Source organism: Megalops cyprinoides, chromosome 13 (assembly GCF_013368585.1).
Source record: "Megalops cyprinoides isolate fMegCyp1 chromosome 13, fMegCyp1.pri, whole genome shotgun sequence".
Lineage (NCBI taxonomy): Eukaryota > Metazoa > Chordata > Actinopteri > Elopiformes > Megalopidae > Megalops > Megalops cyprinoides.
Window position 1 is genome coordinate 12183638 of NC_050595.1, and position 11176 is coordinate 12194813.

General features: G+C 43.3%; 1 protein-coding gene across 1 annotated transcript; it reads left to right on the forward strand.

Moving 5' to 3' along the window:
• The first annotated feature begins 5719 nt into the window (after nucleotides 1-5719).
• On the forward strand, nucleotides 5720-10792 carry LOC118788295 (vitamin D 25-hydroxylase). The gene is made up of 5 exons (XM_036544252.1): nucleotides 5720-5959; nucleotides 7147-7288; nucleotides 8525-9157; nucleotides 9652-9981; nucleotides 10611-10792. The coding sequence occupies exons 1-5, from the start codon at nucleotides 5720-5722 to the stop codon at nucleotides 10790-10792; spliced, it is 1527 nt and encodes a 508-aa protein (XP_036400145.1).
• The last annotated feature ends 384 nt before the right edge of the window (nucleotides 10793-11176 follow it).

Here is an 11176-nt window from a genome sequence, read left to right on the forward strand (position 1 = left end):
TCTGTTGCATGCAGCTACAATGCACAGCCCTATATATCCACTACAAGGGTTTGTGTATTGACTGTGTAGGTGTTTAATTATCTCCCATAGCCCAATCACAGCACTCAGCTACCCCAGCCAGCCAATCAGTAGCTACCCCATGGTTCTGGCACAATGATAAGGGGTATGGCACTCAAATGACGTCATTCTTTAGTCACTAAGTGCTCCATTCACAAAATCTGCCAGTTGTTTGGACCATTTGCTATCTAAATTTGCATTGAGGTCATTAATTAAACAGGAGCAAATCAAATGAATGGTCATGGAAATCCTCCCCAGCAATAAATATTTTATAGGCTTCCAAAATTGTATCGTTGCCTTGCCTGCTATTTTTCAAATCAATATTCCTACAGCATATAACTTGCTAGTAGAGCCATCTGCTGTCCGAAGTGGCCCATTACAGGTTTTCAGTCTCCCAGCCTCACATATTGCCAACTGACTGGACATGGCCCTCCTGCACATGAATGATACAGCAATATGTAACTCCACAATCTCTGGAAAAGACATGAATCTAAGAGGACGTTATTTGAATATATTTTTTACTATTTGGATTTTTACACTGCATCATGAATGTGTAATTAAAAATAGTAAGGAAAAGAAGATAGTAAGTATCACAATTTCAAATCTAATGAAGAAGAGAAACACATTTGAGTTTTAAATAAAGCAATACAAAACAAAATGCATCAGTTAATTGCCATATGATTAGTCAGAATGTACTTCTGAATTTTAAATAAAAAGTATAAATTATTTGACCTCAACTGATAGAATTGATTTGGATATATTTGCTTAGTTATTATTATTACAACTATTATAACGTTGTTGTTTTTGTTATTTATTTGATCCTATAGTTAAATGTTTGGGGATGTACATTCTAAAAAAGTTCATTGTCTTCACCTATTATTGTTGCACATATTTGTAAGAATCTGTTTCCATTGAAAATTGAATTAACTGCTTTATGGGCTTTAATGTTGAGCCATTCCATCCACTTCACAAATAAAAAGTAATCAAACATCATTGTAATCTACACTATGACTTTCAACGTTAATATTCGCATATTCTGAGACGGCTCCTCCAGCTCTTCAGTTGAAGTGGACCCTAATGGAAATCGATAGAGACTGACAATAATGTGAACAGTTTTTCAAAAGCAATTACAAAACTGTTTGCGGCGTTGCAGCATCTAATTCCCCTTACTTTTCATTATTGAGGAGCGTATCATAAAGCATTCCAGCTGAGAGGCTTCCCTTGCGTCACGGAGAAGCCCCATTAGCGTGGAAGAGCCTTTTAGTGCTATTGAACAGCGCGCCGCGGAGATGACAGAACCGGTAAATCAGCGGAATTGGACAGAGCCGGGGTCCCAGCCCTCAGACGGAAACTGTGGGGGTGTCCGCAAATGAGCTTCTTCGCTTAGGCCTATATCAATGACCTGTTATGCTGACGATACAAAAAACCAGGCGGGGATAAAGATGTACGTTGGAGCAGTAAGCCATGTCTGGTAAGTTAAACCCCACCTCCCTCCCAACCCCACCTAAAACTTTCAAATCAATACAGTAACCTTTGAAATGTATTCAATGCATGGTTCACCCACCATAGCGTGAGTTATTACAGGAGACAGATAATGATTTTAATCTTTTGAACAACGGAGGGTTGTATGCAGTCTGTGGTATATTCTGAGCAGAAAGTATTCTGTACCCATGGGAACATGTTATTTCTGGAATCCTTGAATAATACAAATAAGCCTTTAAAAGTCGCTGAATACAAATTAAAATTGTTGCAAAATTGTTTAAAAAGTTGCAATTGTAATTATTAATGGTAACTATTATATTGGCATTGTGGGAAAATGCAAGCTATTTTAATGAGTTTTAATGACGAAATCATCAAATGAAATTACATCTTATTTGAAATGTTACTGGAAATTAAATCTGAATTGACCTGGTGACATGTGTTAATTGAAATGTTAATTAATTCATACACGTCGTGTATTTATGTGCGGCCTGTTCTGATGTTATGTTATGATGACCCAGTTAAGGACATACACTGCATAGTATTACTGCATCTTAACACAACGTATTATTGCGTCAGAGAGAAGAAAAGAAAAAGGATTACTCATCGGATTAATCAACCAATGTCAATGTGAACCCGTTGAAACAGTAGCTGACTGACAGTGCAAATAATGATTTTTGGACAGATCGTTTGTCCCCCTACCCTTCTTTACACTGAATTTCATCTTCAGCCAACTCGAACAGAGCGTGTGTGTGAGAATGTATACATGCATGTGTATATATCCAACGGTATAACTTAATGCTCTCATTTTGCCTCAGAATCGGACATCGCGCACACAGTGATAAATGTCTAATCTAAATCATTGCTTTATCGCCTCTCACTCTTAAAATCTAACCAGCTTACGCCATTCTCGGTCTGTCCAATTACTAATGAGCCTTGAGTGTACACACGCATCAGATATGGGGTGCCCTGCATTAGTTCCGCGATGGGAACGTTTGTTCACCTGGTGACCGTGGTTACACAAAGATTAAGGAGCGCTTTCCTCGCGAGCTTGCTGTCAGAATTCGGGGACATGGACTTTATCTATGGCCCTACGCGAAACACTTCACTCCAGCCGGAAGCAGGGACGTTTGCCTTGTGCCTCATCGGACATTAAGGAAATTAGATTTAATCGTTTAGCGTTGTGCATCAATCAGTCCTCAGTTGAGAGAGAGCAAGCTTCGGCCACCCGTCTGGCTTCATTTGTTTCCCGAAAGACACAGATGAAGATCGCCAGACAATTGTAAAATGTGCAGTAGAATGCATTTTTGGTTATGATATTGGGGAAAAATAAAGGTGTACTGATGTATCGGCGTTACATCAGTACATAATGTGTCAAATAAACGTAGTAGTACATAAGGGTAGCAAGTCAAAGCAGTTGTGGCCAGGGGGTGGCTCAACATTTGAGAAAGTAGCCTACATCTTTAATCAAACATAACCTGAAAATAAATCTGACAATTTCACATACGTGAATATGTCTGTCATTATAAATATCGACAGCCAGAATGCGTGGAATTATTTTAGATTCGTGCAAAAAGTTATTTATTGCATTTGTTCTTATTTCAATTCTAACGGCGGTCTGTGGGAGCCGCCCCTGAACCGTGGTGTGCAGTCTAAACTCGGAAGACGCAGGCACCACCAGGAGAGGGTTCTCGAGGAAGCGTGACTATTAAGAGCACTATCCTGTATATTGAAATGCCCATTTATCCCCATTACGCCGGTTTTCCCCTCTCAAGCTGAATATAAAGCAAAGGCGGGCGTCCTGTATCTCCAGCCAGCATTACAACATCATTCTTAAAGCAAATGGAGGGTGCAGCCACAGAAATACAGATTTGCAAGCGGTGATTTATAGTGAATAACACAGTGGTCAATGAAGTCAAAGCCAGAGCTGTAAATAACAAGAATAATTGGGTTCTGTATTCTATCGACACAGGTTTCTATTGCAGGAGCATGTTTATGTCGGCTCCCGTCTCTCTAGGTATCCAGCTTATTGTTTGTATTATTAATTGTGCAAAATCTCAGGATATTGTTGGCACCGAAGCTTTCAGAGAATGATGAATACAAAGAGCCTCGAGCCACCTGTCATGACCTGCAGAAATCACCTGCATAATTGGTTAGTCTGCGCTCATCCTTTCTACTACTGGCTCATTGTCAAACCCTCTGTCTCAGTGGTGTTTGTGGGAAAAGTGTACTAAATAATAGATGCGTCTGATTGATACGTTTTACACTTTATAGAGGAAACCACCTTGTGTCATGGGAGCCAGGAGAGAGGACAAAACAAGATTTTCACTTGAATGTCCTCGTTAACCACTGATAACAAACCAAAATCATTAGAAGAACGGGAAGGGTAGGAGACCCGGTGAGGCCTGTTTGCATCTTTTGAAGAAAGAAAATGCCAGCTGGCTTGGCAGGAAGGAGAAGCGACTCGGTAAATAGCGATCTGCGCTAATGAGACACAAACTACGATTAGAGTCAGTGAACAGGAAAGCCGACAGAACTCGCCAGGCCGTCCGAAGGGAGCAAGCGCGAACTCGCATTCGACGTGGGGTTTCGTCAAAGACCGTTCATTTTCTCATGAATAAACGCTCCTTGGTTTCTGTTCAGAATTCCCCTAGCGGCCCGAGGGAGCTCAGAATCAATCAAACGCGAAAGGTCGCGGTTTGGAGAAAATTGGGAGGAGATGGATGCGGCGAGCGAACAAAGAAAGTAATCATCCGGTGGTATTCCTCAGAAACTCAACTTTCCCGTTTTGGAGCCGCTTCAGGTTTTCAGTGGTAATTTATCGACTCTGATCCACGCTCGGCGCCCAGAGAAAAAACAGAGGGCTCCACTTGCAGTCCAAAGGGGCACAAAACGTCATATGTAGATATCGGGATGTAAGGAGACAACTGGGGGTGCAGACCCCCATAGCGCCGGCCCTGCTCTGATCCCATTACATCAAATGGTAGCTTGTGCAGTTGTTCGTGGAAGTTGTCCTCTTGCAGTTCAGGGCATGGAGCCTCTAATAACATGACGTGATATGTGAAGAACTTCAGGTGTTGAACGTTTATTGCAATGACAGATGGCGATACAATGGGCACGAGCAGAAACTTTGTGTAGACAAAGACGATAAATCACAGCCATTTATGGAGTTTGGCAGATCGGAGGCCAGAGGCAACACCGGCAGCACATTCTACCAAGCATTTGATCTGAAACACCAGGGCCAGCCTACAATCACCGCAGTTCTGAAGCAAAGGCCAATACATGAGACTTAAATCCCATAGTCATATTTCTTTTAATGGTAGGGGGAAGAATATGTATGGCTCATTTGCAGAGGTGTTTTACGCAGAACTATTGTTTGGCAATTACAATGAGAGATCACCTATCCTGACCGAGAAGTGACACAAAATACGCAGAGCCAGTGGTTTCGTTCCTGACCTTTCACATGTCCTAAGTTAGGGGGAGGTGGAACAGCTGACGGGGTCAAAGTTACTGGTGCCTTTTAACAAGAGACAGAAAGAACTCACTTGGTCTCATGACATCATTCTGTTTGGTATCGTATTTTTGATGAGAGTAAAGTAAATTCACGATGAATCATGGTCTAAATTGTAAATTTGCACGAGGCAGTTCTCTTTTGTAAGTAGAATTTAATCTGAAAATGACCGTTTTCAACTAAATTGCCATTGCAGAGACAACGGGCGTGTTTGTGGATCTGTTGTGATGCAGTGACATGTTTGGTCTGGTCTCTTGTGGGATCTGGCAGTAGACAAGCCGTTGTTACCGTCAGACAGCTGGCGTGAGAGAATGCGCGTATTCCAACTAAGTGACGAAGACATGACTAAGCAGTAACAGGCTTGTCCATTTCTTTCTTTTAACTTCAGTTTGAAATCTAACAGGAAATGGGAAACAGCGTGTTCTACTATACACACATATAATAAGAAACGTAAAGCATGTTTCCGAGCAATCTCGCTTCTCTTTCGCACGAACAACTCTAACGTTTCCGGCAACTGGAAAGGAGACAATCAAAGTTCATCGATAGTTATTATCTCTGCAGCACGTCTAGCCAATCTTAGCCTACCAGAGGCGGGGGGATAGCACCATGTGCACAGTGATAATGTAATCTTTTCTGAATAGTGAAGTTCAGCCCTTAAGTCCTGGAACGAAAATGCTGTCTACCGGCAGACTGGCACTTAAACTGACCGTCTCTTACGGACAGGCGTTTGTAGTTTTAGGTAGCCTTCTAGTAATTCTTCTCTCTTTCTTGCTGATTCGTCAACTCGCAAAGCAGAGGAGACCTAGAGGTTTCCCCCCAGGACCAACACCCTTGCCTATAATTGGGAACATCCTGTCTCTCGCCTCCGAGCCGCACGTCTATATGAGGAAACAGAGCGAAATCCATGGACAGGTACAGTGTTTATCTACGTCAGCAGGAGATTCGTACAGCTTCCTTTGTTATTTGCCCGGTGCAATGGTGACGGCAGAATTACGTAGTTATACTTCTAGACAGCCTAGAGGTTTTCGAGGCAGGGGTGCTGAGGGTCCGCTATTTGGCAACGTAAAGGAAAATTGTCCATCATATTACATCATTTGATTACCACTTCAGAAAGGTAGGATGTATGCACTCTGGACATATGCGGTGCACATTTAATGATTCTCCATATCCTTGTATATGTGCATTGCATACAATTTCTCGAAGTGTGTCAAAGGTTACGCCGGAGGATATTATAGCTGATCCAGTTTGTGTGTCTGTCAGACAGCGCAGAGAACAAAAGAGAAAAGACTATCACGACGTGATTTTGCCAGTGTAATCTGCGGGACACGAGATGGGCTCTGTGAATTAAGAAATGCTGAGCTGGCTTTTGTCTGCTTCCCCCCATCCCCCTCCCGACAATATATGGTTTTTACATCTTGCAAGGAAATTTAGGTAACCCGCCGAACAAGTTCGTCCGGAGTAAACTGTTAACATTTTCACGCTTCAGCTTTAGAAGTTAAATTTAATGTCATGTTCATAGCGTAGCATTTAGACTACTGACTTGAATATATTTCAAAACCGATTAAAAAACTGAAGCACGCTTAAAAACCGATTTAAAAAACATGGCCGGCACCAGCTCGGTTTAGTGGGGGGTTGGCTCGGGCTTGGGCTACTTAGCATATTGGTTTGCCCCAATTGCGGTAAGAGACATATGAATCTAATGTCACGGCTTGAAGTGAATGGTGTCGGTAAGGTCAAAGTTAAAGTAACCTCCCCACCCCACCCCCGCTCGTATAGCCGGGCGTTCCTCAGAATGCACAAAACACATGCACTGTGTTTTAAAAGAAGTACGGTGGTGTAGTGGCAAGGAGCCAACTATCATGTCAGTTCCCTGGAAGGGTACTGCTGCTGTACCCTGGGGCAAGATAGTTAACCTAAACTAAACCTGTGCTAAATAGATTTAATTTTTAAAAAAGTGTGTTGTTGGCGTTTGTCTCCAGTGGTAAATACGTACACTGTATATACAATATGTACAGAAATGTGTTGTTGGATCAGAGTCTGTCTCCAGTGGTAAATATGTACACTGTATATATGTACAGTATGTATTCTTTCTTTTTCAGATCTTCAGTCTTGATTTAGGCGGCATCTCAACTGTGGTGCTGAATGGGTACGATGCTATCAAAGAATGCCTCTCGCATCAGAGTGAGGTATTTGCAGACAGACCATCCCTGCCTCTGTTCAAGAAAATGACCAATATGGGAGGTAATATGGGTTATTTCTCCTATCAGAGGGATATTAGTAAAAGCCAAACCAACACATTTAGCAGTACATTTTTAGGATAGCTGCCACTCTGACCTCTCAAATGCATAACAACGCCCAAATATGCAGTCTCTGTCAGCAAAAGGTAATGGCAGATTCAATTTGGATGTTAAATCACAAGCTTTTTTGGCTCAAATTGCCATTAAAGAGCACCAAATCCAAAACAAACTTGGAAGCAGGGGCTAAATGTTCAGAAAAGTATACAGATCAATAGATACATTATAAATCAACCAATACAGCAGATAAAATGTGTAACAACCTTTTAATCTGAATAATATCACACCATTTAAGAATCTTGTTTTATTGGCATTACAAATATTACATTTACATTGACATGTCCAGTTTCTAAATCTTACATGTGCAGTTTTGATCTGAAAATAGATGTCGCATTACAAACAGTAGGATACTAAATCCAAGCCACAGGGTGCAGAAAAACAGTTGGTGAAAAAGGCCTGCTTATGTTGGAAAGCTTTTCCAAGTGGCACATTTAGACAGGGTTGCCCTTATGGCAATACTTTTGGCACACCAGGAAAACCCAGATTGTGAATGGTAGGTTATTACAACTTCATGGAATGATTTTACTTTGCCCTTTGAACAGTTTCGTGGGACAGACAGTATTGCTAGTGCCCTCAGCGTCCTGCTTTAACAGCTGCTCATACATACTTCTGAAAGCTTTTGGAAGTGTGTCCTGCTCATTGATCGACAGCACATGCACAGATTTGACTGCAGAACCTCCCCAGATGCGCTTTTATTGTGGGATTGAGATTCATCAGTGCGTTATGCTCAATGCACACCCGCTGTCTGTGTGTTTACTGTTAGCATCTCTCATTTCTGCAAATCTTTATTCCATCAAGCCACTTTGCAAGGGCTTTTGCATGAGTCTGTTGTTGTTTCTTTATATGTACATTGAATTTCAGATACACTTAAAACACAGTGTGAATTAATTGTAACCTGCCAGGCCTGGAATCAAGCAAGCCAGTAAAATAAAATTGGAATTTAGAGAAGGAAAAGATGACTGACCATGCTGAAACGTTTTATACATACTGATTTTTTTTTGGTCCATGAAGTTTTCAAAAGTAATTGGGTTTAATTTTCTGTTTTATTTCAAGATTTATTTTCTGCGTATTATTTCACTTCTCTTTCCTTGCTTTGCCTGTCTTCTGTGTGGATACTCTATAGGACTTCTTAACTCCAAGTATGGCCGTGGATGGGTTGAACACCGCAAACTTGCTGTCAACAGCTTCCGCTACTTTGGAAGCGGCCAAAAGACTTTTGAGAACAAGATCTCAGAGGAGTGCATGTTTTTCATTGATGCAATGGATGAGCACAAGGGGAAGCCCTTCAACCCCAAACACCTGGTGACCAATGCCGTGTCCAACATCACCAACCTCATCCTTTTCGGCCAGCGCTTCACCTACGACGACCGGGACTTCCAGCAGATGATTGAGATCTTCAGCGAGAACGTGGAGCTGGCTGCCAGCGGGTGGGCCTTCCTCTACAATGCCTTCCCCTGGATCGAGATCCTGCCATTCGGCAAACACCAGAAGCTCTTCCGCAACGCGGCAAAAGTCTACGACTTCCTGCTGGAGATCATTGAGCGCTTCTCCCAGGGCCGGATGCGGCAGTCCCCGCGGCACTACATTGATGCGTACCTGGACGAGATGGAGCAGAGCGCGGCCGACCCTGGGGCCTCGTTCTCATGGGAGAACCTGATTTTCTCTGTGGGCGAGCTGATTATTGCTGGCACCGAGACCACCACCAATGCCATCCGCTGGGCTATGCTGTACATGGCACTCCACCCTAGTGTCCAAGGCAAGTACACAGCCTGCAGGCTTAATGTAGGAACCTCCAACCCTTTGTCAACAGAGACACAGCTCAACAGAAATTTCTGTTTCAACCCCCCCAAATGCTCCTCCTTGGTCTGAGGTTGTCAAGGAGAGCTAGAAATCCTGCTTGACCCTGCTTGACTTTTTGCCCTTTACCTTGTTCTGTTTAATAGGATGTCATCAAGCGCTTTATTTTTGGTGGTGATGAACAGCTGCATGCATTCTAACACAAACACAAACCGTCCCACTTGAGCCACGCCTCTCCCAAAGAGCAGGCCATTACCAGTGTGAAGCATAGTACATTGCTGTGATAGCACAATCATTTGCAGCAAAATCACAATAATTATGATTTGGTTGTCACCTTTAATACCTCTCCAGGGCATACTAGACTGTCATGACTGTTTTACATGTCATTCATTACTAAGGCAGAAATCCAGTTGCCCTGCTGCTGCTGACCAGACAGATTTCCCTCTCCACCAGACAAGGTGCAGAAAGAGATCGACAGCGTGGTGGGGAACAGCAGGCCGCCCTCGCTGGAGGACCGGCCACAGATGCCCTACGTGGAGGCAGTGTTGCATGAGGTCCTGCGCTTCTGCAACGTGGTGCCCCTGGGCATCTTCCGCGCCACCTCTGAGGACGCCCAGGTGAGGGGCTACTCCATCCCCCGCGGGACCCTCGTCATCACCAACCTGTACTCGGCGCACTTCGACGAGAAGTACTGGAGCCACCCGGACGTCTTCTCCCCGGAGAGGTTCCTGGACTGCCGCGGCGACTTCGTCCGGCGCGAGGCCTTCCTGCCCTTCTCAGTGGGTGAGTCTGTTGCGCTGTGTGGCATGAGATGCAAAAGTCATCGACCTTTCATCTCTAGTTCTGGCTTTCTTCTGGCTAGCATTGAAATGTCATCAGAAGGGTGGAATAAAAAAAAAGCCTCAACATGCCAGGCATTTCAGAAACAAATTGGATGTCTGATTTCATCATCTGTAATATTGAAGAAATTGAGCAATACACATTTCCAGCCAAAAGAAAAAATTTATACATATGAATCCTCAAAAGTATGGTCCATTCTAGAGCTGGAATGATTGTGAATTTTCTATATTTAGAGTGTAAGTCAGTCAATAGTCAAAACATTAGCTATAACCTTAATATTTACTATTTTGGTTGAAAGACTGCTGGAACTATACAGGCTGCTGCCAAATGGTTGGGCCATTAGTGGCTCTTTTTATAAAAAAGAAAAAACTTAATTTAAAAATGCAAAATGTAAAGTATTACCTCTCAGGACTAGTTTGACAGTTTAGAGTGTTTCCTTCTGTTTCTCTACCTACGTTATAATCTGAATGGGATTTTACACTTACTCTTTTTATTCAATGCATTTGTGAGTCTGTGCTGTTGTGACTGGTCTTTGCAAATAAAAATACATATTTTATGCTTACTTCCTGTAGGGCGGCGACACTGCCTGGGTGAGCAGCTGGCGAGGATGGAGATGTTTCTCTTTTTCACCACGATGATGCAGAGGTTCCGCCTGCAGTTTCCCGCAGGCTCTGTCCCCAGCCTCACGCCCAAACTGGGCATGACGTTACAGCCCCTCCCCTACGCTATCTGCGCCATCAGGAGACAGCAGTGAAGAGAGACTCACGACACGGACTGTGACGTGAGGAACCGGCCCTAAAAAGGGAGGCGTGCCCTCAGGCCTGGGTGCCATATCAGATCACCAGCACTTATCACTGTCGTTTTACCCGGTTACTAATTTTTCAGTGCAGTTACTTTGAGTTCTGCAGAAAGTCACAGAAAACCAGAGCTGACACGAAGTTCAGGTGCAGGTGACATCAAGACTAATGCACCAGGCCAAATCGGTCCACAAAGCAGGTCTTTGGAACAAACAACCACAAGTAGCCCCGTAGCTGTGTTGTGCAGTGTTTGAAGCATATGGCCCTCAACATTGTATTGCAACATGTATGTAAGAGCCGAGGGATTGGATTCCTATGTTTCTGCATGTACTGTATGTTCT

Bases quoted from the DNA above. Each gene is read 5' to 3' on its own strand.
- LOC118788295 (XM_036544252.1), top strand. From the start codon at position 5,720: ATGCTGTCTACCGGCAGACTGGCACTTAAACTGACCGTCTCTTACGGA. The intron at 5,960-7,146 runs GTACAGTGTTTA...TTTCTTTTTCAG, and splicing joins AGAGCGAAATCCATGGACAG to ATCTTCAGTCTTGATTTAGG. The intron at 9,982-10,610 runs GTGAGTCTGTTG...TACTTCCTGTAG, and splicing joins CTTCCTGCCCTTCTCAGTGG to GGCGGCGACACTGCCTGGGT.